The 27161-nt window shown below is 37.6% G+C and overlaps 2 protein-coding genes across 20 annotated transcripts in view; one reads left to right on the top strand and one right to left on the bottom strand.

The window, feature by feature from the left end:
• PIWIL1 (piwi like RNA-mediated gene silencing 1) overlaps positions 1-19387 on the top strand; it is a 177955-nt gene extending 158568 nt beyond the window's left edge. Inside the window, exons 2-20 of one of the 2 annotated variants that reach the window (XM_054844293.1) lie at positions 2786-2907; positions 3660-3796; positions 5346-5560; positions 6675-6796; positions 7464-7544; positions 8491-8688; positions 9053-9164; positions 10984-11104; positions 11726-11843; positions 12000-12114; positions 13080-13267; positions 13873-13945; positions 14293-14493; positions 14800-14903; positions 15401-15471; positions 16009-16162; positions 17118-17243; positions 18345-18492; positions 19264-19387. In XM_054844293.1, the coding sequence (XP_054700268.1) occupies positions 2786-2907; positions 3660-3796; positions 5346-5560; positions 6675-6796; positions 7464-7544; positions 8491-8688; positions 9053-9164; positions 10984-11104; positions 11726-11843; positions 12000-12114; positions 13080-13267; positions 13873-13945; positions 14293-14493; positions 14800-14903; positions 15401-15471; positions 16009-16162; positions 17118-17243; positions 18345-18492; positions 19264-19380 (2523 nt within the window). In that variant the 3' untranslated portion in view covers positions 19381-19387. The remainder of the gene's footprint in view (positions 1-2785; positions 2908-3659; positions 3797-5345; positions 5561-6674; positions 6797-7463; positions 7545-8490; positions 8689-9052; positions 9165-10983; positions 11105-11725; positions 11844-11999; positions 12115-13079; positions 13268-13872; positions 13946-14292; positions 14494-14799; positions 14904-15400; positions 15472-16008; positions 16163-17117; positions 17244-18344; positions 18493-19263) is intronic. The other variant, XM_054844294.1, reaches the window with a different exon arrangement.
• A 2038-nt stretch (positions 19388-21425) lies between these two features.
• Positions 21426-27161, bottom strand: part of RIMBP2 (RIMS binding protein 2) — a 171720-nt gene continuing 165984 nt past the window's right edge. For 12 of the 18 annotated variants that reach the window (XM_054844747.1, XM_054844750.1, XM_054844752.1 and 9 more), the window contains 3 exons: positions 25917-25988; positions 25328-25462; positions 21426-22944 (listed from right to left, as the gene is read on the bottom strand). In XM_054844747.1, coding sequence (XP_054700722.1) covers positions 22756-22944; positions 25328-25462; positions 25917-25988 — 396 coding nt within the window. In that variant the 3' untranslated portion in view covers positions 21426-22755. Of the gene's footprint in view, positions 24738-25327; positions 25463-25916; positions 25989-27161 lie in introns of all 18 variants that reach the window. The other 6 variants (XM_054844753.1, XM_054844763.1, XM_054844757.1 and 3 more) reach the window with 2 other exon arrangements.

The raw sequence follows: 27161 nt of genomic DNA, 5'->3' as shown, positions 1-27161 counted from the left end.
ATGTCAGGTGTATAGTTACTTAAACTCATTTTTATTAAGAATTTTTTTTTTATACTTACAAACACTCTGTTTTAATATGGTTGTCATAATAGAGCTAGTGGAAATAGGTAGGCATTTTCGTAGTCTGCTTTGTCCACTGTGATACCCTGCAGAGTCGCAGAACTTACTAGGTTGCTGCTGTTGATGTGTATTTGGGCAGAACCTGGGTCTGGCAGGTGTTCTGACCTGTTCCTGTTGTTTTGAATTTCAATATCAAGGACTTTCTGTCTCTGCTTTTGAACTAATGTTTAGGGCTTGTTATGCCCTGTTCAAACTGTAGCTTGAAAATGGCTGATACTTCTTTATTTGCAGCCATTGCCACACACTTGGAGATTTTTTTAAAGCAGTTCCTCAAATTTGTCAGTTATTAATCAACTTTCATTTGAGAATGTGTTTAGACTGGAGGAGCATTCCTAGTCCATTTCCTGCCAGTGTCAGATGAGTTTTAAATGTGACAGAAGGTAGTTTACAGTTCTGTTTCTCAAATAGTGAAATGCATCTTGCATTAGCAGTAACATTGATGCACCTCTTGAACCTGGAGCGGAATTTATAAACCTAAGAGACTTGATTACTTCAAACTTGGTCTCTTTGACTTGAATAGAATTGCTAGCAGAAGTCAGGAGGTTATATCAGTGTTCTGCTGTGGGTGAAGAGGAGAGTGAAGGAAATGGTGAGTCTTAGGTGTTTTACATGCACTATGAATATTGATGCAGTCTGAGTGGAGAAAAGTCCATTTTGACTTTTTCTTCTGTATCGGCTGCCACTGTTCTACTGTGTCAACTGTATGTATCTCCCTCCAAGACGGTTAGTTTTCCAGAAGTATTTCTAAAGGCATTTGACAAGAGATTGTGGAATGAATAAGAGGGTTTATATTAGATGTTTGGAAAATGAGGGCTGAGGTATGCACTCTGTCCCAGTTTAAGTGAGAACATAATCCATGCTGATTGCAGGGGAAGATGGGAACAACTAGCCATGTATTGTAGAAATGAACCATACCATTTGACTTTTACACTGGACTGATACAGAGGTATCATAATACACCAAGTTCTTATTACTGAGTTTTTCATCAAAAAGCATTAGTGATATTTAAGGTGGTCGGGGGCCTGCCTCTCCTTACTAGTGTCCTGGCAACCCTGTAATCTTTCTTGCTGCAGAATTAGGAAAGAGGATAGGTTGGTCAGTCTGTAGGAAGTCCTTCCCAATGTGGAGACTGCAGCCCTCAAGGAGGATACCAAGAAGATGGAGCTTGGCTTTTTGTAATAGTGCATGGTGGGAGGATGAGACACAATGGGCACAAATTGAAGCAAGAGTTGTTTTGAATGGATGTAAAGAAAAATATTTTCATAATGAGGACAGTCAAGCACTGGAAAAGGGTGTGCACTGAGGTTGTGCAGTCTGCATCCTTGGAGATGGGATAAATCTGAGCAACCTGATCAGACCTCATGATTCACCTGGCTTTGAGCAGGTGGTTGGGCTAGAGACCTCCTGAGGTTTCTTTCAGCTGGAATTATCTTGTGGTTCTATGAAGGACAGGATTGTTGAAAACCCTCTTTCCCGCACCCATAGAGTGAACCCTATCCCAGCATAATCTCTTCTTCAGATTATGACTGGACCTGGAGCACTACCCTGATCCTTTAACAGACAGGAAAGGAATATGGTCAGCTCAGGGTAGTGGGGCTCAGTGCCTAGCTGTTGGACTAGAGGATCCATGGAGGTGATATTGCCACTTCCTTTGAGGGCAAGGATGGAATATAGATGAGAGGCAAAGCAGAACAGATCTTTCCCGAACTACTTTTATGAATACTATAGAGAGCACAAAACTTGTGATAATATGCTGTTACTGTGATAGTACTGGACTCTGATAGTTTTCACATATACTCTTTAGGGTTGTGTACATTTGATGTGTGCAGTAGTGTGTGTGGGTATTTACAGGCTTCTTAGAGAGTATACTTTTGACAGACCTTATAATGTGTAAAAATAAGGTAGAGAGTATAAGAACAGAGAGGCCTGCTTAGTTACTGATCTTGTGTTCAGTGTCAGAATATGTATATGGGAAACACAAGACGTATCCAGAGCTCTGAGAGCAAAGGAGTAGAGGAACTCCAGGAATGGATTGCTGGCAGGTTGGGTGACACTGGTTCAGGGGGTGCCTACTGCTATGTTGTAGGACAAGACAGAGCCACACTGGCTCTCTAGCTCAGGTTTCATGGTCATCCTTGGTATTGGCCGCTTGCTTGCTTGCTTGCTTGCTTATAGAAGAGAAATTGGTTACTTCTGGAGGGACTAACTTATGCAGTCCACTAACATGAAACTGAATTGTGGGATTGTTCAGGGCTGAAGGTTGTGTACTGCAGTTCTTCCAGGCATGACACTTCTTAATGTTATTTATTCACTAGACAGTAAAATTGCAAAAGGTGTTTTTATAAAATGAATAGTCATCTACTTGAGTATCAGAGGGGTTGTTAAAAATCAGAAGTCCAGAAATTTTAGAGCTTGGAAAGAGAAGTTTTGCTTTTACTACTAGTTAAATGAATATTAACTTACAAAATTTCCTGTTATTTTGGAGTTTGAAGTAGAGAGTAATAATTCTGCTACTTAATATAGGAAAAAAGATTTAACTTTATGTAACTGTTACGCTTGGGTATTTGAGTATTCTGTACTTGGTTAGTGACTTTGTTTTGCTATACTCTTGGAAGTATGTTGTTTCTTTAGTTGCAGTAGGAAAAGTTGTTCCCAACCATTGCAGGTTCAACAGACTTTGCCAAGTCAGCCACCTGGCCGTCGGCAACCTCAGCAACCGTGTGTTCCTCCATCAGTATTGGAAGAACCTGGTGGCCGTGGACGACAGAGGGGCCCTCAGAGTGTTCCACTAGGCCAGAATGGGAGAAGGCCAGAAGGTCAGAAAGGGTGAAAAAGCTCATTGCCCACAAGAGCAAGTGTTTTGAAGAGAATGCAATTAAGACATTCTTCAGACTGTATTTCTAATTTTTCTTTTCAAAATGAGATTTATTACTATGACTTGGAAAAGTTCACTGTACATACCTTGTGATGATAGTGTTGTCATTCTAAGGTGCAGTATAACTGAAGCAGGAATTCTGAAAACTACCTTAAGTTTGCTTTAGTCCGTCTGTACCATCTCCTCTATCAAAATAGTTTTAAGAAAATAAATTAGAAAACATTTGGCACAATTAACTGCATGAATCCCAATAGTAAATGTCATGTTGATATTGCATTGTTTTTCTTGAATCTTAATAAGGAAATTAAACTTTCTTACCTATTTTGCATCACAGTGTATTTAAACGTTTCGGTGCCAGATGGAGCTGAAGTGAAAGATCTGTCCTCCCTGCATTTGTGGAAGAGATTGATCTGGAGGGTTTACATCTTTTTTTCATTTGGCTAGTGAGCTCTTCTGTTTGCTTACTAGTTAACTGTCTGTAAATCTTAGGAAGCTAATACGTGTTACCTGAATTTTTAAATTAATTTATTACACAACAAAAGCTGATACTTCACATCTCATGATTTCTCTTAGTTTTATATATAAATTACTTTCAAAATTGAATTGTATTTAATTCTTATTTGTATATAAAACTTGATTGTAATTCTTCCTCTTCTTCAAATTTGAAAACAATAGGATTACAGATTTCAGCAGGATTTCAGGAATTGTCTTTAGCAGATAGGGGTGGACGTCGTAGAGATTTCCATGACCTCGGAGTAAATACTCGGCAAGCCATAGAACATGTTCAAGAATCAAAAACTGGTATGTTCAGATTAAACTAGAGAAATATAAGCAAGTTGAAATGAAAAATAGTTTTGTTTTGTTTCTGCTTTTAGTATCCCCTAGACCGCCAAATAAAAAAAAAAAAAAATCTTCATTGTGTAATAGAAAAAGTTACTGTTCCTCTTCAGATATCAGGAGCAACTCATAAGATGGCATGTCTGATGGCAAAGTGCTTCAGGCAGAAGTTGTGTGGTATTTATATTGCAGCTATTTAGACATAAGTGATGATTATTGTATGTTCCTGATGTCTGTCTCTCCAAGCAGGACTCTGTAGGTTTTCTTCTAGAAGTTTGAGTTCGTAATGCATTGACCTAACCAAATTCATAAAGATCTCCTAATGTGGAATTTGAGACCTCTTCTGCAGAAACTTTTTTAATTTAAATAAAAGGTGATGTGCTTCTTTCCTTGAGGTGAAATCATGCATATGAAAAGAAGTAAAAGGAGGCTGTCATGATGGTCCTGCCTTGTTAGAGTGCAATAATTTTTAACATTCAACAGTAAATGTTCTGTGCTGATAATAGTTTTGTATTGCAAGTGACACTGTGATACATCCCAACGAGATAACAGCAACTGTAGACCACTTTCACTTAATTGAATGATAACTGGAGCATGCCACGGGCCCAGGAATGGTAGTGCTTAGTTCTGCTCGAGTCGCTTTGGGCCGGAAGCAGTATAGTTGTTTTCTTTCCCATCTAAATTTTCTATCTAGAGCTATGCTGATGCTAGATCATGGATGGCTGTACTTAGGCAGGTGTATTGCCAGCCTTCTGTTTCCTCTCTGTAGCTTTATACAGTTTTCAAATACAGTATACAGGCTTTGTATGTGGTAGGATTTTTTTTTTTTGTTTTCATCTATGGTGTTGTGTTTCAGATAGGAAAAAATGGGTAATGAAAACCAAATTAAAAGAATGATCCATAATTGTCTGCAATATATTTTTTACTAGACTTGTGTCTTTAAGTCTAAAAGAAATTGAAATGAGACATGAAAAAATAATAAGAAATACTTTAAGTGATCTAGAGCTAGTTCTTACTGTTGTGGTTTTTTTGTTTGCTTGTTTGTTCATTTGAAAAATCTTGAAATGGAAAAAGAAATTGAATCCCATCACATATGAATGGGAATGTGGATATCTGTTGTGATTGATACTGTTAGTTTTTGTTCTATGTTTGTGATTCATGTAAAGAAGGATTAATTTGTTAATAAAGGAAGTTTATGTTTTGGTGGAAATTTATCTCTCTAGTACCTGGCACTTTGGGAGACAGGTTACTGATCTAAATGCTTACCTCATTTGATGTGAGAGTTTTCCTGACAACTTAAGGAATTATAAAAAGCTCTAATAAGTGGGTGAGTGTCTAAGATAACGCTATGCCTATGTGAATATTTCCTATAACTGAGCTAGAACAGTTGCAGAACATAAATAAGCTCTAATCTTGTCTGAATGCCTTAGTTTTTTAACATTTCTCAAAGCTGTTGAATTACTATAAACTGGTAAAATTTTGTAACGCTGAAGGTATTTGCCTCTCATTTTAGGTTCTTCGGGTGTTACGATAAAACTAACTGCAAACTACTTCCGTTTGACGTCTCGGCCACAGTGGGCTTTATATCAGTACCATGTTGGCTATAGTCCTGAGATGGAAGCACGCCGCCTTCGATCAGCTTTGCTCTTTCAGCATGAAGAGCTAATTGGAAAGACACATGCATTTGATGGATCAATATTATTCTTGCCAAAAAAACTAGGGAACAAGGTGTGATATGACAATGCTATTTTATTTTTTTATTTTGACTTGCATTTTGTGATGCTTCTTGTTTCTTACTAGTCTGGGTGAAGTTAGAGAATTGATGTCCCATAAGAAACATTTAGTTGGGTTGAATATATTAGTATAAACTAATTTGCTTGTGTAGAGAAATTTGGTAATAAACCTCTGGTTCTAATGCTTAGGTTCTGCAAGCTAGAATAATCCTCTCCACAGAAGTGGATAGTACAGACAGTATTTTTCCTTTGCTTTTCTTTCTGCTTAGATCTTTTCGTAACTTCTGTGTTTTAACATCCAACATAATTGAAAGGGGGGATGCATTGGGTGTATGCGGCAAGGTTTTGGTAGCTGGGGGAGGTCTGGGGTGGCCCCTATGGGAAGAGGTTAGGGGCTGCCCTATGCTGTACAACAGCCATTTCCAGCTGGCTTCACAACGCACCCGCCACAGACCAAAGCTGAGCCCATCAGCAATGTTGATGGTCCCTCTGTGTATTTAAAAAGGGGGAAGAAAATGCCAGAGCAGAAGAAAAATCTGAGAAGAAAGGAGTGGCAGAGGGAAAATGCCACTGACTGATGATGGCCCCTGCCTCCCCCCCCTCCTCTGCCCCTTGTGCCGCTCTGCCTTACTGAAGGGACTGAGTGTAACTGGGGGTGTTAACAGAGGGGGGCAGAGGTGTCTGGAGTGAAGTTGAGCCTGGAAAAGGGAGAGGATGTTTTCACTATGTGTTTTAATGTTTGTCTTTTTGCCTCCCTGTACCTGAATTAGTAATTAAATATATATTAATTGGCAATATATTAAGTTTATTTCCTCAAGTTGGGTCTTTGCTGTGATAGTAATTGTTAAGTGATCTCCCTCTCTTCACTTTGAATTCAGCTGCTTTGGGGATAGCCTCCATTCTACTCCATTAGTTGTCTTCATCCAAATGAATGAAGCATTTTAGGTTATAGTTTACAGATATAGTAGGAAATTGAATTCCTGTTTCAGCTAAGTCTTGAATTATTACTTAGAATCTTAATGTACAAGTTCAATTCAATATTAATGGACCAAAGTCCAGCTATATCCCTGTTTGCCTCTAACTTTATTAACCTGACTTCACTTTCTCAGGTTTCTGAAGTGTTTAGTAGGACTCGAAATGGAGAGAATGTGAAGATAACAATCACGTTGACTAATGAATTGCCACCTACTTCACCTACATGTCTCCAATTTTACAACATCATTTTTAGAAGGTTTGCTGTTCAAGTTATGTCTTTATAAGAAGTCATTCTGAAAAATATCTGACTTAAGTTTTTCTTTTCTGAAGAATGGACTACAGATGAATATTATAAATGTAAATTTTTAAGCCTTTGCAGCTACCGTTACTATGTGGCCAGCCACATCTGGCAACATTTTAATGCGCAGTTATATGCATGTTACTAGCACATGTTAGTGTGAAATGAATTTATACCTTTTCCCTGAACAAGCAGATTCACACTGGAGTGCTAACTGTTGTAGGCAGTTAGTCCTATCTCTGCCCTCCTTTTGTGTCTGGATTTGCCTCTTAAAGCAAATAGTAGTGCAGGACCTTGAACTAGCAAATCACTTATTTTGCTGTAGGCTTTCTACTTAACCTTGGTACCTGGACTGACTGCTTCATCTGAAATGCAGATTGTTTAGACTGCTACCTTCAACTGGTTGGTGAAAGGTTGGGTTGTATGCTAACTTATTCTCAATTCATTAATTGTCATTAATAAGTGTCCGTGGCCTTTCTAAGTTGAGTTTAATGAAAAGCTCACATTTGTGACTGTTTCATTTGGTCAGATGAACAAAAAATGAGATTGTGCAGAGGGATGGGACCATGCATAGTTTGATAAACTGAATAATAATGGTAAATGACATCCATATTTCAACTTCTAGGCTTTTGAAGATGTTGAATTTGCAGCAGATTGGACGTAATTATTACAACCCCAGTGACCCAATCAGCATCCCTAATCACAGGTTTGGCCAAAAAGGATACTCGGGTTTAGGAGGGGTGCGGGGGCAAAGGATGATAACTTTGATACTACTCTAGTGGTTTATCTTGTAATAAAGGCATGGATTTAAACTGGTATTCCCAGGAAGCATGAGACTTTGTTCTCCTAAAATAGTTTTTCTGTGTGTAAGATCTCACTACTCCTTACCAGCGTGTGTTCTGCTATTCCACTTTATTCCATTGTCAGAGTTTAAATGCTTCTAAGCCTGAGATCTCTGAATACTTTCATTCTGAAGCTCAGGGACGTCCAGCCTTCATTCTGAAGGCCATTTAATCTGCCATGTAATTCATATCTGGCCATACCCTGCTAGATGGGTAGTTCTGAAACTCACCTGTTGCTAGCTGTAATGTCTTGTCCCCGTTTCCTGCCAGGATCCCTTACGATCTGACTGGTTAGCCCTACAACTGTTGTACAAGTTAGTAACCTTGAATTTGAGTGGAGCCCCGTCATACGGCTCTGGTGTACTCCTTGCCATTAATCTAGCCTACATAACCTGGTTGGTGGAAGAAGCTGGACTTTGTTCTACTAGATAGACTGGTGGTCTTTTTCTCTTCAGTGTGTCTCGAATACCCATGCACTTTATATATAAGGTTTTTAAGACTAATAGCATGAAATGGATTTTGTAAGTTTTGAAGCATCCTTTCTTTCACTTCAGTTATTGCTATGTCATTCCATAAATGTTTTTTATATTATGTTGACTAAAGATAAGTCATGTATCTTTAGTAAGATACACGTATATGTAAAATATTTTTTGTTTTGTTAAATTTCAGGAGCTTGTTTATATTTGGATAATGGTTACTTTGTGTCTTCACTGCTTTCTAGTGTCTGGGGAAGTGGATAGAAATAACTTAAGGGGTGATAATAGAGATGCTTTAAAGCACGTTAAGATTCTGTATGTTCTCTTTTGACAGGTTGATGGTTTGGCCAGGCTTCACAAGCTCTATCCTCCAGTATGAGGAAAGCATTATGTTATGTACAGATGTGAGCCATAAGGTTCTTCGCAGTGAAACAGTGCTGGATTTTATGTACAGTCTGTATTACCAGGTTGAAGAGCAAAGATTTAGAGATACCTGTGCTAAAGAGCTGATTGGTTTAATTGTTCTTACAAAGTAAGTCTCTTTGGACTCTTGTCATCTTAGAGATTTATTTATTTTTTTGAATGTTCCATGTCCTGAAGTACACAATGAAGTATCAGAAAGTATGAAAATGATATCACTGTCAAGCTAGCAAACTAATTGAGGTGACAGCATTTACAAAAGCAGGAGTACATACAGGATTAGTTCTGTTTTCATTTGGGTTTATTACAATTTAGCTTTTAGTAGAATTCATAGCCTGTTACAATTGAAAATTTGAAGTTACTGCCGCTGATAGGAGCAAAACTTTCAACTTACATGAGTATTGCTATTAACTTTTTCATCCCACAGTTCTATTTGAGTTAAGATTTTAAATAAACTGATGAAATTGTTTGTTTAGGTACAACAACAGAACATACAGAGTTGATGATATTGACTGGGATGCCAATCCACAGTGTACCTTTAGAAAAGCAGATGGTTCTGAGATCAGCTACGTGGACTACTACAAAAGGGTATGGAAACTTCACTGTCAGTGTGTGTGTGTTACACTTTAACTTGAAATATTAGAGCATTGTTAGAAATTTGCTTGTGATGCATGGATTTGTAATTCATAGTTTTCTTAATAGAATTTTATTTTTAATGGATACTATGTAATCTGAGAGTGGTAGTAACCTATGCAGCCTGAGTTCACATGAGTAGTCGATCCCAATGAGTCAGGTAAAAATGCCAGGAGGCCTGCATGGATGAACAAGGAGCTCCTGGGAAAACTCAGAAAGGAAGCATACAGGAGGTGGAAGCATGGACAGGTGATCTGGGAGGAATATGGAGACATTGTCCCAGCATACAGGAATGAGATTAGGAAAGCCAAAGCCCAGCTGGAATTGAATCTGACCAGGAATATTAAAGGCGACAGGAAGGGCTTCTATAAGTATGTAAGTGACAAAAGGAAAACTAGGGAAGATTTGACCCCACTGCTGTGAATGAGGCAGGGCCCCTGGTGACACAGGATGTGGAAGATTATGAGGTATTGAATGCTGCCTTCGCCTCAATCTTTACTAGTAATATCACCATTTAGGATTCCCAGGCCCCAGAGACCAGGGAAAAGTCTGGAGCAGGGAAGACATTCCCTTGGTGCCAGAGAATCAGGTCGGGCAATACTTAAGCAAATTAGACCTGAACTTCAGTAAGGCTTTTGACAATGTCTCCTGTAAGATCCTGGTAGAGAAGCTGTTGAAGTGTGTGCTGGATGAGCAGACAGTGAAGTGGATTGACAGCTGGCCGAATGGCCCGGCCTGGAGCGGGGTGATTGGTGGCACAATGTGTAGTTGGAGTCGAGTAACTAGCAGTGTACCCCAGGGGTCAATACCAGGTCCAGTCCTGTTTAACATCTTTATTAATGATCTGGATGATTGGACAGAGTGTACCCTCAGCACTTGCTCATAATTTACTGGAAGCAGAATATATGGACAGTCATCTTAAGGGAAATTACTGTTTGATACTTTTGGTTCTTTGAAACGAAGTTTATGTAAGTCTTTCATAGCTTAACCTTCTCTACCATTGAGGCCTACCACTGTAATCGTGAAATCTTTCTGTACACCAGTTTCAACTGTAAAACAGGATGAGACTTAGTAAACTAGAAGCAAAATTTATGTTATCCATTCTAGTTCAGGATGGAGTTTATAAATGATAAATTTTCTCTGCTTTCTTGCCTGTGCTGTGATCTCACTTTTTTTGTCTTTAAATGCTATCCTTTGGATGGTTTCTGACCTGTGGTTTTCTTTAAGAAAAAGTTAAACTATGAAGTAGGTTTGACTGTCAGCTTGTGTTGCTTCTCCTCCCCACCCCTCCAACCTAAATTAGCGAAAGCTAGACAGACCACCTTTTGCCAGATGCAAAGAAAGGTTGTGGAAGGGTTGAATTTCAGAGACTTCACTAGGAATCTACTTTGGTTCTTGTGATGTCTTGAATTAAATTGCTCTATAGGGCAGGAACTTTGTCCATTGCTGTTCTGGAATGAGCATCCTAATCTTGAATTAGATACTCTGGGTGATACTGCCTTGAGCAAGGCAGAAGCATTATTTCTGTGGTCTCTTACAAGTCAGTAATTTGATGACACCAATAGAGAGAACAATGCTTCCCTGTTTGGCCTTTTCTGAGAAAACCAGGTCCTCTTAAGTTAGATGTGCTAATTGAAAAAAGTTGCTGGTTGTTTTTGTTTTGGTTTTTTGTTTGTTTTAGGAAAAATACTGATTTCTAAAGTGAGCATTATTATTAAGAAAACTGAGTGTTTGTTATGAAGAAACTAACATACAATATATATTTCTAATACAGCAATATAATCAAGAAATTACTGACTTGAACCAGCCTGTCTTGATCAGTCAGTCTAGGAGGAAGAGAGGAAGCATGATGCCAGGACCTGTGGTTCTAATTCCAGAGCTGTGCTTCCTAACAGGTACTGTAGCATTTTTTCATATCAAAGCATCTGTCAAACCATAATGCCTACTGAAACTGGTATTTTGACAGCAGCCTCTTGCAAAGTTAAGTAGAAATGTTTTCTTTGTATAAATGTAACTTAGAAACAAGTTTTGTAGTTAAAAGATTAGTAATTAAATGAGGTTGAAAGTTTTGAGGGGTTTTGATGTCACGTAGTCTTTACATACAGTGTTCAACATTGGCCCTCTGATAACTAGTAGTGGGTTTTGGTGGTAGTAAAATTCTCTTTTTCAACATAAGTTCTATAAATTGATAATTTTGTAAGAAAATAAATATGTATTTTCCTCTGAGATACTCACTTTGCACTAGCAGTACCTGTCTATCTCAGCACTGTTTTGTTTTGCTTTGGAAATGTAAATAGAGTTGCATGTCTTCTGTGGTTTCATCTTAAGTGCAAAAATCCAGACTTTTTTTCTATGCAGATGGGAATGTATGTACAGGGAGCAACTGAAAACCTTGATTAGTACTGACACCTTCACATGTCTGCAGTACGTGCGCAGTTAACCTGCATGACTTGCAAGTTTACTTTTCTTATGCCTTAGTCTGACTCTTACCCAGAAAAAGATTTTGCTGTTAACAGGATTAACTGAGAAGATGCGTAATGATTTTAATATGATGAAAGACTTGGCTGTTCATACACGAGTGCCACCTGAGCAAAGGCAACGTGAAATTGGAAGACTTATTGACTACATCCGAAAGTATGCTACCTTACTATCTTCTGTACTTTGTCATGAAAAATTTGTATGATGAACTTTTCTTGTAACAAAACTTTGGAAATCTTACTGGTTCTAAAAAAGAAAAGTCTCAGCAAGAACAAATTTCTTTGGTTTAATTTAAATCTTGTTTTTAAACAGAGATGACAATGTTCAGAAGGAACTGCGAGACTGGGGTTTAAGCTTTGATACTAATTTATTATCCTTTACGGGAAGAGTTGTTCAAGGAGAAAAGATCTTTCAATCAGGAAATGTGGTAAATAAAACAACTTCTAAAATCTTCTGGATTTTTCACTGATGAAGCAAGTTTTTAAGGAAGGAAATACTACTTGTTCGTTTACAAATGAAGGATTATAAGTGAAAACGTTATACACAAGCCTTTGTCCAAACAGGAGACTCTCAAACTTGTTAAATTGTTTACAAGTTCTGTTTAGAAACCCTTGAAGACTTTTCTGGCTTGCATTACGGTAGTGTCTTCCTTGCAAAACAGTCCCTCTGCTAAACAAAGTTGTTTCAGATACACAAACTAGGAGACCAAAGATGTTTCTAACTGGTTTCCATTTATTAAAATACCAAGGCTTTCAAATTAAAATTCACTAATGATTTCAGTTCAGTAGATAGAACACGTACAGTATCTGTTCTCTCAGAGGTGGGGTGACTCTTCAGTATGAATAACTTAAATTTCAATTAAGTCATAGATTGCCATAAACCACTATATATTTGCTCTGTAGTAGAGGTCTTTGGGTTGTTTTGAATGGATGCTAGATGGAAAAGGGCATTTTACAGTGTCTTTACAGATCTGTATATCTGTGTATTTGGTAAAGCGTCTTTTATTCTCATTATTGAAAAGATCTGATTCTTCTTTTATAATACTTTCTTTTTTTCAAGCACTTACCTTATTAAAAAGAAAAGTGGGAGAAAAATAAGTCAATACATAAACAGTGATGTCTTTGTAGCACAAAAAATGCAGCAAATAGTAATAACTTACCTGGGCTAAAAATCATAAGTGTCTTTGCATAATTATAAATGAAACATTTGAAGATTGTAGGATTTCTTGAAAGGGATAGATAAAGCGTATTTTAAATTAGAACAGATAAAAATCAAGTCATTTGTTCTAGGCAGAAGTGTTACATTCTGTTCTGAAGTGTATCAGGAAGTAGTTGTGGTATTGCTTGTTTGGTAGGGGGTTGATTTTCTTTCTCTACCATCTCTTATTTACAGTTTGATTACAATCCTCAGTTTGCTGATTGGTCAAAGGAAACTAGAGGAGCTCCCTTAATCTGTGCAAAGCCTCTGGACAACTGGTTATTAATATACACGCGGCGCAACTATGATATTGCTAATACGTTAGTTCAAAATCTCTTTAAAGTCACACCATCTATGGGAATCAGAATGAACAAGGCAACCATGTAAGTGTCTTCAGAAAGCTGCTGGAAAAATAACAGATACACCTTAAGTATAATTTTAGCATGCTTAGCCTGTTAAATGAGGAGATAGTATAGTGTGACACACTATACTAACTTCTGTGAGACTTCTTAATGAAGTTGCTTTCAGTATGCAAATTGTTCAGTTTTCTCTAGTGACTGATTTTTCTTACTCATGGTTTTATTTGTGAGAGCTTTCACTGGGTGTTAAAGCATGCCAAAACTAAACAGTATTAGACATACAGTCATTGAGCAAAACTTTCTCAAGTGAAGCTATATGTAATACAAGAAGGAATATATGTTTTCTTGCTGACTTTGGACATATTCTGATTTGTTCTCATTGCAAATATCTTCCTTTGAGCACCCGTGCTTGCTTTTAACTTTTTTACATTGCTCTTGGAAGCCTAAGTTGGGGATGATTCCTCTTAATCTCCAAAATGTGTCAATATTACACATTTATTAATAGCTATAAATGTGACACTTCATGCAGTACTGATGCATAAGAAACATCTGTGTGTTTGCTAACATTTCAATAGCTGTTAGTTTTGGGTTTTTTTCCTGTAAGCATTTTTTTTCCTCTTCCTTTTCAGGATTGAAGTAGACGATAGAACAGAAGCTTATTTAAGGGTTTTACAGCAAAGCATTACCCCTGAAACAAACATAGTATGTATTTGAATCCAAATTTCAAATGATGTTAATCTCTGTAATTGAATCCCACTAGTCTTAAAACACCATTCTCAGAAATAGAACTCTTGGCTCCTGAGTATCTGCTACATGTCTACTCTTACTCCTGTTCAAACCCCAGACTAACTATGCGTATCCTTCTGGAAAAAAGCCTTTGTACTTGGCTCTCATGTATAGATACTGGAACTTTCCAAGTATTTCTTTCAGTGTGAGCACTTGAATATTCTTCTTGAGTGTAAGCAACTTTTCCTAAAGAACTACAACTGTTGCATAAATCTGAGAATGCAGCTTTTTAAAACCCCCCTTCTTTTTTTTTTTCTTTAAAGGCAGTTTGTGTTTTGTCGAGTTCCCGAAAGGATAAATATGATGCTATCAAGAAATACTTATGTACAGATTGTCCCATTCCAAGTCAATGTGTGATTGCTCGCACTTTAAGCAAGCCTCAGACTGCTATGGCCATAGCAACAAAAATTGCCTTACAAATGAACTGTAAAATGGGTGGAGAACTTTGGAGTGTTGAGATCCCAGTAAGTAATTTTTTTTAACAATGCTCTTTTCTTTATTGAGCTCCATTTTAAAAAGCAAGCCTTTTTCCCCAAAAAAGAAAATTGAGTATTCTTTGTGTAGTTTGTTTTGTGTCTGTGAAAAGAGGCATGAAGTTAAATATGACATAAGGAGACATTTAAATAAAGAATTCGGTGCCAATGGTTTACTTTAGCGTCCTGAAACCATACAGCTTATGTCGTGATCTTGTTACACTACGGGATGGAGATGATGGGTGCTTTGGCCTGTCTTCATGTACTAATACATGTTCTGTATTGATTCCTTTTAAGCTGAAACAGGTAATGGTTGTGGGAATTGATTGTTACCATGACACTTTATCTGGAAAGCAGTCAATTGCAGGATTTGTCGCTAGCCTGAATCAAACAATGACACGGTAAGATTTGAATGCCAAAGAATTAAAAAAAAAAAAAAAAAAAAAATCTTTTATCTTTCCCTTAACTGAAAAGCAGCTTGAATGTGGTGGGCCATCATGAAAGTGTCCAGATTTCTTATTAACAATGTACAGTAAATCAACTGTATATTGTGGATTATTTTTTCCACCACATTCGTGGAGGGGATGTCCTCCTCCTGCAGTGCATGGGAGAGGCAAATGGTGGGCCAAGGGCTGGGATGAGTAGAGGGCATCAGAGTGACAGGCTCTTTCTTTGTGTGAAAGTTGTCTGATTGAGAGGAATTGACGTGGTGATACAGCATTTGTCTACCACAGGGGCTTTGCGAGGGAAATGCTCTCATAGTACACTACCTCTTGCTTGACTGCATTGACCCACAATACCTATAAAGACTAAGTTGTCATAGCCATTTTAAAAATAACTTAATGGAAGTAAGCCTGGGAAATGCTTTGAAGGTCATCTTTTATTTTGTTCTTCACAGGTGGTTCTCCCGCTGTGCTGTTCAAGGTCGTGGGCAGGAACTTGTGGATGGACTCAAAGCCTGCTTGCAAAGTAAGAGAAGGCTTTCTGCTCTTGTTGAGTCACATCTAAGGAATGACAGTTTAGTTTCTTCAAAACACACCACCTCAGCTGCCTCGAGGGAAGGCGTTACCGATGTGAACTTAGATTAAAAACAGATTAAAAATACAGTTGTAAATATTGCTGAAAGTTAATAGCATTTTGTGTACATTCTTTCATTGATTCCCATATGTCTTAACAATAATTAAATAATACTTATCAGTGTGCTTCAAAGAATGCTTTAAAGGAGACAGATTTAAAGGATGGCAGCTCCTTGCTGTGAGAGAGGACAGCAGAGTAGACAATCTCCTTGGGTTCTTTCTTTTTGTGTCAGTATGCAGGTAAACCAGAACTCTTTGCAGGTAACATTTGTGTATCATGATGCGTACCTGTTTCAGGTTACTGAAAGATTGAGGACCTTAGGTTTCAAAACTTAACTGCTGTTTTTCCAGTTATAAAAATCAATATTTGTTTTGCAATGAATTGTCATTATAGCTAACAGATTTTACTATTTTTGATTTTTTTTTTAAGCTGCTCTAAGAGACTGGTTCAAGTGGAATAAGTATTTGCCTTCTCGTATTATTGTGTATCGTGATGGTGTAGGAGATGGACAACTAAATACTTTGGTTAATTATGAAGTGCCTCAATTTCTGGATTGCTTGAAGAGTGTTGGAAAAGACTACAAGTAAGTCTGTTTCCACCAACATCCTTTTTTATACTGTAAGAGAAATATATACTGGGATACAAAAAATGATTATAGATGCAGATTGTGGCATCTTTTCCTCCTTATTTATTTTTACTTGAGCTCAGATAACTGCTTTTCTACTGATTGTTTATGTGATTTGAGATACCAAAGTTGTAATATGATAGGGAAGGTTTTTAGTACATGCACCACGTGAGTGTTCAGTACACACGTACATGTATACTCCACAGGCATTCTTGATGCCTGTGGTAATGAATACTTTTTTCCAACTGGTTGATGATAGCCTGATTCCTATCACGTGTCCAGTAGGTCCATTTTTTTCTTTCCACTTCTGAAGGGACTGTCTATTGTCCAGTCACTTTGTTCTGTACAGTTTTCACCATTCTGCTTTAAAACTTATCAACTCCAGTGACTTGGTTTCTTAATCTGCTCTGGAAAATGAAAATATTTCCTGATGCTGCAGGCAAGTGGAGCACAAGACAAGTTATAGCGAATAGGAGTGAAGTGCTTACTTCTTCTGCTTAGCTTCTCTTAATGGCTTGCTCTTTACCAAAAATACTGCTAAAACACAGTGTTTTCTTTATTAAAAGATGAGGTAGAGAGATAGTAGAAATCAGATCTGGATTTAGAAGATCCCTTTGTGGTTTGTTTTCTGTCTCCCTATGAAGTTAAATATAAGCTGGATTGTTGAGAAATAGTATCCAAGTTGCACCTGAAACTAAAAATCTAAAGTTATGAACAATGTCCTACTTAATCTAAATCATTGAATTAGTGAAGACTTATATGTGAAATTAATGCCCTGGAGAACTCTAAAGTTTCTTTTCATTGGAAGCTCTAGAGAATCTGCTTCTGAAATAGGCTTAGTGCAGTTTTTCAGGATAGTGTGGGGTTTTTTGTTCATGTGGGGTTTTTTTAATTCTGTTATCACTTATTTTAGTCCAAGACTTACTGTGATAGTTGTGAAGAAACGAGTGAATGCCAGATTCTTTGCACAGAGCGGTGGAGCACTTAAAAACCCACCCCCTGGTACTGTTGTTGATGTGGAGGTTACCAGACCAGAGTGGTAAGTTAGAAGTAACACTCCCTCTCTTTGCTGGCAACATGATAATAAGGGAAATACATCCGGTATCAAGTAAAAGAATACTTTCCACACCTCTGTCCTTTTGAAAAGAAATTACAGTGAATGTGTAGATGAAAGAAATGGAGAAGCTTAAATTTTATGAAATCATTAAGCAATTATTTCATGGCTTTCAATATGGAGTATTCGTATACATCAGAGTATTTTATATACTTTAAGTAAGTGTCTGTGTTTCACTTCTTGGTGTTTCCCTTTTTTGATTTTTAAAGGTTTAGTACTGAATGAGTGACTATTGATAGGATTGCCCAACTGTCCTTAACGGAAATGAAATTCTGTCTGGCTGGAGTTTTGACATTGCATGTAGATTTTGTTACTTTGTGAGCATTACGTTTTATGAGCAAGTGTGGGAAGTATTGTTAGGTGGTTGGGAAGTCACTAGAAGACGACTCAGAATTGTACAGTTATGTGTGTAGGTAACACGCATACACAGATCTCACTGACTCACTTGCTGTTAGTATTGACCATTTTTGCCAGTCACACTCCATGAAATTCAGGTCACCTATGTGCGAAAAGCATAGCTTGTCAGTACACCGTGAAAGGCTTTACTTTCAGGGGATGCTGGAGCACCTAGGGAACCATGCAGTCGTCTGAGGCAGCGCACGGTTCCAATACGTAGTTTTGCCTTTTTGTTGTATTGTACTAGCTTGCTGCAGGTGTTCCAAGTGATGTGGTAGGTGACGCATCCAAACGTGGCTCGGGGTGCTAGAGGAAATGAGCGTAAGCCAAGTACACGTGCAGCGTGGTTATGGGGGGAAGACTATATGACAAATGGTTAACATCTTCATGGTCTTAAGGCCCTTTCCATATAATAAGATTATTTACATTCTTCCAGATCTCCTGGCCTTTCAGAAATAGAGGAAACTGATGATTTTGTGACCAAAGTATAGGCATACTTCGGGGATTTACTCAGTCTGCATAAAGTGACTTGAAGAAAATAAGTATGACAAATTTGTGGGGATTTGCATTTTTCTAAGAAAAGCAGCCCTTTCTGTATCAGACTTCTGGTGTTTGTGTCTTCTATTACAGGTATGATTTCTTCATTGTGAGTCAGGCAGTGCGAAATGGCTGTGTTGCACCCACACATTATAACGTAATTTATGACACTAGCAAACTGAAGCCAGATCATGTACAACGTTTAACCTACAAACTTTGCCACATGTACTATAACTGGTCGGTAAGTATTTCCTCTGGGAAATGATAATATTTTTCTTCTACAATTGCACATCTCTCTGCAGTAACAACCCATGAGAAGGTAGAAAAAGGTATCCTTAAAAGACCCATGCAGATCCAAAAAGCCTACAAGTATGCCTCTTGAGCTAGAGTGGTGGTTTGAGAACTTGACGGTTTATAATTATGTCTGAAGATTTAAAGTCATCTTTACTCTCTCTAGAAAATACTTGGGGTTCGTTGAGTATTGTTCCCAAATTCTCAAATTCGTGTCAAAAGCGAAACTGAAATGAGCATTTCTTGCCTGCAGAAATACTTACTTATTTGTGTGGAGATGGAGCTGTGTTCCTCCATTTCCCTGGAGGCTTCTTCTGTTGCATGCTGAGATCAGCACAGTCAGCTCATGCCTGAGGTGTGCTTTAGATTTGCCTATTTAGTAACTGTAAATATTTCACATGACTTACCCATGTCCCACCTTGATGCCGTGAGGTCCAGCACCACATGTAAACCTGCATAAGGGGCTTTTTTGGAGTGTGGAGGGGAAGGGAGTTGACAAGTTTTTCACATTTATTTTTGTGTAAAGCATGGGGTTATTTTAATGTGTTCAGTGTACGTAATGTTGTTTTCACAAATCTGTATAAACTGCAGGGAATATAAATTTTGCATGTGTCCAAACTTTTGAATTCCAGGACACTGTTTGTTACAGTGAATGCATGCTTATGTAAATGACTTGAAAATAATTCCCCCCCCTTTTTTTTTTCTTTTTTTCCTTCTGCAGGGTGTTATCAGAGTACCTGCTCCTTGCCAATATGCCCATAAACTGGCTTTCCTTGTTGGTCAGAGTATTCACAGAGAACCAAACCTGTTACTTTCAGACAGACTTTACTATCTTTGAAGTTAAGTTACCAGCTAAAAAATTAAATGTAGTTCCTTTCTAGGGAATGGAGAATTGTCTGGGGGTTTGTATAGTTTTTTGCTAAGTGTTTTTGTTTGTTTGTTTTCTTGAGAGACATATGCATGGGATAATTATATGTGCAGTTGTGGAACTTTATTTTCTTTGTAGGAAGTAGGTTGAGCTAGCAGGTCTGCATTGTGAATAGGTCTCTTGCTTGCTATACAAACTCTGCAACTATATTATCTTTTAATACTTATTTACTGAAGTGTTTCTGGGATACTTCACAAAAGATTATCAGTTCTTGTTTTTATTTATGTTTTGGGGAAGTCTTACACAGAATAATTTTTGGCATACAAGATATATAGTGATGTAGACCAAAATCCAAACTTCTCCAGCAAGCACATTACACTTCTAATTTTCAAAATGCAGTTGTTGCTTCCTTGTTTTTCTTGGCTGTTAAAATGAGGGCAAAACTTTGCCTCCTAAAGTATTTCGTAGGTTAAAGAGAGGCTATCAGCCATTCTTGGTTATCAAGGTGTTGTTTTAAGATCGCAGAGTGCTGCAAAACCTATGGAAGGGTTTTAAATACTTGCCCCTGTAAGTGCTTTGCAGACCAAGTAGAGACTGGCTTGTGCTCACTTGCATCGCCCTAGGAGTGGAGGGAAGTGACGTGGGACTCTGACTGCCATAGCTGACGTGGAAGTTCTGTGAGTGTCAGAGGCAGAGTTATTTCTGTATCCTATCACAGCTATAGGAACACCTTTATTGTCTAAGGCTACAGTATTCTCTCCACAAAAAGTGACAGCTTTGGCTAAGCTTGAGTGCTGTGGTGGGGGCTGTGTGACTTAGCACAGACTATCCTGTTGACATGCTCTTTTCCTAGTCTTGTAACTTCTTATTTACTGCGTAGTGCGAGTACATAGCAGTTTTAGACAACTGCAAAGTCATAACTGGAATGAACTAAATTTCTTGGTTGACATTGTTTAACTGCATGCTTGTTAAATGAGGAAAATAATTTCCATCAAAGAATGAGTGCACTGATGTGCAAAGAAGTAGATAGTTTTGCTATTCATGGGTTTGGGTTTTTTGGTTGTGTAGTTCCAAGTACTGGGAAGTGCTTAGGCTTTGGTTTGTATTGTACTTCTAAGATTTTCACTGGTGACTATTTGGCAAGAGTAGCTTAATTTGTAAAGCAAATAGCAGTTGTGTCTGGCAATGCAAAACTTCCATCAACACAGTGTCAAACTTGTGCATATGGAAGAATTTGGATTAGTGCTGGGGTTGTGTGGGTTTTTTTTTTTTAACTAAATTGTTGTGAACCTTGTTCCTTTTGTTTGTGAGATTTAAATAAAGTTGTTGCTATAACTGTTGCTCGTTTGAGCCTGTTAGATATATTTGCATACATATGTCAAGATTGGGTTTTGGGCATACTATGTGATGTGCTAGAGTAACTTTCTAACCATTGCATTCCTCTGAAAAGCTCCTGGAGTCTTGCATTTAGATGCGCCTTTATTCTACAGGAAACTTCAGCCATCGACAGCTCTGAAAACTGAGGGAGCTGTACAACTTGTATTCAGGTCAGGTTTTCTTTCTTTCCTTGGTGTGTATGTGACATTTGTAGTGAAGAGAGGCATAGGGGGTTTCAGCAAATATTTTGGTCTTTCTCGTGTCATACAGTGGCAGAGTTCCCTATTCACTGCTTAGTATTTTGTATTTCTTTCTAGTTATGTATCACTCAGACCTGTCAGGGGTATTTGTTCTCTGGTTTCTATCACTTGAGGTCAGTAGAAAAGGAGCCGGTACATCTGCATCCTTAGCCAGCTACAGACCGGTAGGAAATGGTTACTGCTTGGACGTGGAGCTCGTGCCAGGGCTGCGTGCTTCATAATCGCTCCCTAGGCATGGATCTGGCTGCTTGTGCCTGGTCCTTTAGCAGGAGAGGGATGGCCAACACAATAATCAACCAGCTATACAGTAGATACATGAAACATACTGCACTCTACAAAATATCAAATTATTTATTTATATAAAATATAATACACAACAGTTGTACACATGCACACACCCACACAGTACTTTACCACAAATTTAGGCCAGTTATTTTCTTTAATTAAATGTTATAATCTAGCACACGGTATCTTACAGTAATTTACATTATTATCTGAAGACACAATGGGGAAGCTTTGATCATTCATTTATAAACCTTCCATAAATTACAAAAAGAAAGGCAGTCTGAAAAGTATGTATAAACAGTAAAAACAATTTACAAATGGACAAGAATTACAAAATAGTAACAGCCAATGACTGCCATCAATGTGTAAGATTGTTTTTCTTGAGATGCCAATATTGCAATTAATATTTGATTATCACCTCTTGCAGCCTTTACTGGCTAGGGCTTGTGTGTCTAACACAGTTTTTCACTTTTTACTTTAGACATGTACTTGATCTTGAATCTGACATCAGCAATATGAAAATGCTTTTTAACTTAGGACTGTACTTCCACAGGAAAAAAAGTTGGGGAATAAAGGTTTCTTGTTGTGAAGTTGTTTGGAGTTTGGTTTGGTTTTGTTTTCCTGGTAATTTAGAACAATGAACCAGAAACTCCAAAACTAGAGGCTGTGTGGTTGAAACTGGGTGAGTCTCTGAATAACTTACACTGTATCTGATTTCAGTTTAGTGAAGATGTTGACTAAAGAAACCAATTAACGGTTTTGGTTTGAAAGAAAAAAAAAGCAGCAAAAACCAAAAAGAAAGCATTTTGCACAGCACTTTCAAACTCCCAGGAGTTACATCAGACATTGAATGGAGTCAGTAACATAGTACTTGATCTTAAATTACCATGTTTCAGGGAAGATGAAGACAGTTGAATACACAGTACATACAAAGTATACGCTGTATATTTATTAGACAGTACAAATCATTGTGCATTAATAAGGCAAAACATCAAGGCTGATTAAACTAGGAGTTTCAAGACCATTTTTGTGTATGATAAAGGTTAGATACAGTGGGGTGATCTCTGAACCAGGAATCAATGAATAGTGTTTTCTTCCCCCCACTCACAGTTAGACACCAAAGGCTGAGATTTATCCAATGGAGTTGCAGGTGTTGAGTTGACTTCAAATAAAACCATGTTCTTCTGGTCTTAATCCCACAAATTTGACTTTTTTTTTTTTTAAGAATGTTTGCAACAACAAATCCACTTCCTTTTTTTCTTGCTGTTTTGATTAGGCAATTCACATGATTCTATTGATGTCAGAGTTAAAAATGCAAAGGTTTGGTAAAGTTGTACTGCATAGTCATGAAAGCCCTAGTTTTGACGTTTAAATAAAAAATACACAGACTCGAAGCTTTACAAGTTGTCCAGGAGTACATGAATCATTTCACTGCACCAAGCTTTTTCAGCAGTTTCTTGCCTTTGGAAAGCAGCCCCTTTTTCTTTTTCGAGGACATATCCCTGCCTCTCCCGGGACTACCAGAACCCATAGGTGACGTAGGTGACCCAGAATGGAGATGAACTGTGGGGGATGGTGCTCTCCGTGATGTACCTGTATTCTCAGGAGGAACCTATTAGGTACATTGTTATCATTTATTGAATGTTTGAAAGCTTCAAAGCTGTTATCATCAAGAAAGTTGGTAATATCACTTGTCCTATTACCCACTTAAACAAAAGGGCTGGTTTCTTTCTTCTTTGTGGCTTAAAATACCATATGGGCTTAGGGAAAACATAAACTTTGACAAAAAGTATAGACAATAGCAAACACTCCAATAGAGCCTTGTTTTGGTTATACTTTTTTAAAGAAAGAGTTGGATATGCTTGTTTTGCCATAGCTCTGGCCACAGAAGCCACAAAACTGGTTTTGGTTTTGCATTTCAGTACTCTGGTACTACAAAACTGAAGAGGGATACTTTGCGCTATAAATTTAAGAAAAATAAATGTGTTAATTACTACAGATTAGCAATCTATAGAAGCCAAACTGTTTTCAGAAGAAATTACTTAAACTGCCACATGATAATGTCCTTTAAATGCCTTTTCTTTAAAATTGGCTAGCAAACTTTATGTACATATTTGAGAAGATGGCACACTGGCTTAAAAAAAAAAGAAAAGAAAAAAGAAAATGCTAAAATGAACCTTAATTGCAATCAAAGAAAGCTTAAAGACCCTGACTGCTTGATGTGTATGCTGCAGCTATGAGGTTGCTGAATGAAGGTGAATACTTGTACGATAGTTAGATGACAGCATTCCTAAATATTTTAAACAGCTATTTTTTTTTAATCATCAAAAGCACTTGAATGAAAATGCTAAAACTACTTATACTCAGCCTATCCTAACTACAGTGCCCAGCTGACAAAATGTGGTACTATCAATTAAGGTGATATTTTCAGAGGAGAATCCATGCCTTAGGGACCCCTATTATCTTGTAGTTCAAGTTAAAACATCAGCAATTTACTGGCCTGCTGTGCAACAGTGAGTTAAGCAAAGGGGCTTCAAGCCTACTTTGATTTTAAATCAAGGTCTAATTCTAATGAAAAAAAACCAACTTGGTAAAGCACCCAAACGTACACCTGAAGATACCAGATATTTAGTCTAATGCATTCATTCAGTGAGCTGCATGGTTCATAGTGAGACTTTTATTGCATTGGTAAACCAAACAGTTGCTAATACTTCAAATGTGCACTTTCTTGGAAAATCCGAGTAAATTGTACCATAGGAAGGGATTTTTTTTGGAAGTGGTGAATAGTTGGTCTTAGGCAAACTGGGGTATAATCGATTATGGAAAACACATTTTAAGGCAGACAATTTAAGTAGCTCTATTTGAGTGTAATGAGTTTCAGAACCAACTATACCCTTGTAAACTACCATATGTATCAGCTTATGTTCCATTTGTATGTTCTTTAAGGGTTGGGGGTGTTGTGCTTTTCTCTTGATACAGGAGCTTGGAGTTTTTACATCCCAGGTTGGCTAACAATGCAATATGCAGCTTTCGTTTGTAGGGTAGTTAGACATCAAACTCTCCTTTCTATGTAAACATAAACATTTAGCTCATGAAGAAATATGCTCCAAACATTGACCTTCGTAAAGCCAGGTCTAATAGACTTATAAGTAAGGATTCCTTTTTAAAGGATTTGTCTCCTAAAAAACCTAAATTGACTAGATGATACAGTAAAAGCGTACAGCCTGTTCTTCTGTGGCCAAGGATTTTGGAGACATATTTCTTTATTTTTCCCCCACAATTAAGTTTCAAGACTTGCATTAGATAGCCAGGTAGCTTTAATTGAAATCTCTATTGGTATCTTCAGTTGCTCACTTACGTGAAGGCTACATTGCCTTATTAAGGTGTGAAATGAACACTCTTCTTCTGTTTCCAAGCAGATGAGCAAAGAAATAAAAATATATATAAAATATATAATATATAAAAGTATTGCAGTGATGAAACAAAACCAAAAATGAGATAACTCTAAACATGATTAGTCTTTCATAAAAGAGAAGTCTCTGGGCAATTAACTACTGCCAGTTGGAATAGGAAGTCATAAGGATTAAGAGATGAGCACTGTCAATCAGCTGCATCGACAACTTGTATTTAAAGGAAGGTTTGTACCAGTCTTTTTGTCCGCAAGAACTTTTGCTTTCATCTAGATATTGCACGTAGTAAGAGTAGTTTAGAAGCATTAGGAAGTAATTACTTTTGCCAGGGAAAAGCTGTTTAAACTCAAATTGTAATTGAAAGTACTGTAATGACTGCAATTAAATGTTAAATTTGGTTTCTCCATTTACAAATGTAACAAGCTAGCAGAAGGCTAAAAGTCAAGTCATTTTGTGTTGTTTTATATATTTGAAAGTTAATTTTAAATGGGTAAATGGATTTAAAAATGTTAAAAATAATGTCTAAATTATATATGAAAATGGCATGGAAAAAAAATTTTAAGTTTTTCTTATTCGGTTGCTTACCCTTTTTGCTTTTGTACGAATCGGTGTATCGTGAGCATATCGTGAGGGTGCGTCAGATAGATAGACTTCAACATCATCAGGCACTTCTTCAAGAAAGTTGGAAGGAACCAGCCCCTTTTGCCCATTAAGTTCACCCTGCAACACAATGAAAGTTTCAGCAAATGTTTCAGTTAAAACAAACGTCAGTTCCCAAGAAGGTAAGGAAATACTTTTGACTATTTCAAAGCCAGTGAGGAGGAGGAAATACCCATCTGAGGTCACTAGGGACCTTAAGAGCTTACACACTTGAAGACTACAAGAGCGAGTGTGTGTAACAGAGAGCAAAGAACCCTGTTCTTTATCTGTGCCTGAGGGAGAAGTGGGAACTGAACCCCTGCACCGTTTCTAGATGTGGCTCCGTAGGACTGCAGCGCCCCGGACTGTGGTGTGAGGCTGCACAGCTCCTGAGGCAAGCAAGTTACTCCTCTGGGAGTCACTTCTAAAATGTTTGAGACACAGCTGGGCCCCAGCTGCTGTTTAACCCTTCATGCTCCTGAAGATTGCTCTAACAGGTCATAGCGGTTGGAAGTGACCAAACAAGCCAACTTACATAATAAAATCCATCTTCATCAATTTCACCAAAGACAGTGATAATGTCCCCGGTGCAGAACGTCAGCTCAGCCTGCAGAGAAAGGAAGGTAGGACAGTGTGTGCTTTGTTAGGCAAAAAGTAACATTTTCTGTATTAATAGTAAATCCAGTAATATTTTCCCCTCCCCTTTATGTTACAGCACAATTGGTGAAACTGAACATGGACTTTGGCAGTCTCTCATCTGCAGTGTACTGGGCTCTTGTTAACTCCCTGTGGTTTAAATGTAATTTAAGTAGGTTTTTTTTTTTTAAACTTATTTTTAATTTTCTTTGGCCATAGGAAAGAAAACAAATAAAATGTTTGTGATATATCAGTACAACTTATTTGATTTGTTGCCCTAACTACCTTGAAACACTGTAACCTGGAACAAGATTTGATTCAGTGAGAAGTATAAGGCAAGTCTGGCTGAGTTTTAAAATTCACTTTCTACTTTACAAAATTCCAAATTGTTCTACAATTCACAAAATTAAAAAAAAAAAAACACCAAACCCATACATTTTAAATGTAACCTGAGGAAGCTGTGAGATACACAGTAATTTTTTTAGAGCTTTAAGTGTACCCTGACATTCTTAATACAATGCATATATAAATGAAAATTGCATCAAATCTTGAGGGGATTTATGGTGTAACATCAAAGACAATGTAAAAAGTGATGACAAATAGGGGGAGCTGGGAGGCTGCATGTAGGAGAAGGGAAGATAAGCTGAGGATGCAGATCTAGCTAATGGTTGGCTGGTTTTTGAATGAAGCTGTAGCTAAGGCACAGTTGTTTAGGATATCCTTACATTGTTACAAAAAACGGGATTACAGACAAGACATACATTCACAAATACTCAGATGCATCAATGACGAGAACGAAACAAAATATTGGGAATGCTGTTGTGTGCTAGATTGTTCTGATTTGGGGTGTGAAGGAGGGTTGATTTTTTTAGAGGAATTGCAGGTTACAGAGCTTTGAGAGCTTCACTATCAGCTTATCAGCATGAGCTGGGACACTTCTCAAAAAATAACCATGTTCTTATGCAGAAATATGCAAAGGAAATTTGAAAACAATAAGTGGAAAATCATCATTCCCTACTATTTATAATGCCATGCTTTTTTCCTTACAGACTTTTGTTCCATACATACATATACGCACACATTGCACAACCACATATCCATAACTGACTATATAATGTATTGAGCCATATTAAAAAAAAATCCT

The sequence above is a fragment of the Grus americana genome, chromosome 16 (assembly GCF_028858705.1).
Source record: "Grus americana isolate bGruAme1 chromosome 16, bGruAme1.mat, whole genome shotgun sequence".
Lineage (NCBI taxonomy): Eukaryota > Metazoa > Chordata > Aves > Gruiformes > Gruidae > Grus > Grus americana.
This window is presented reverse-complemented; position numbering and strand designations above follow the sequence as displayed.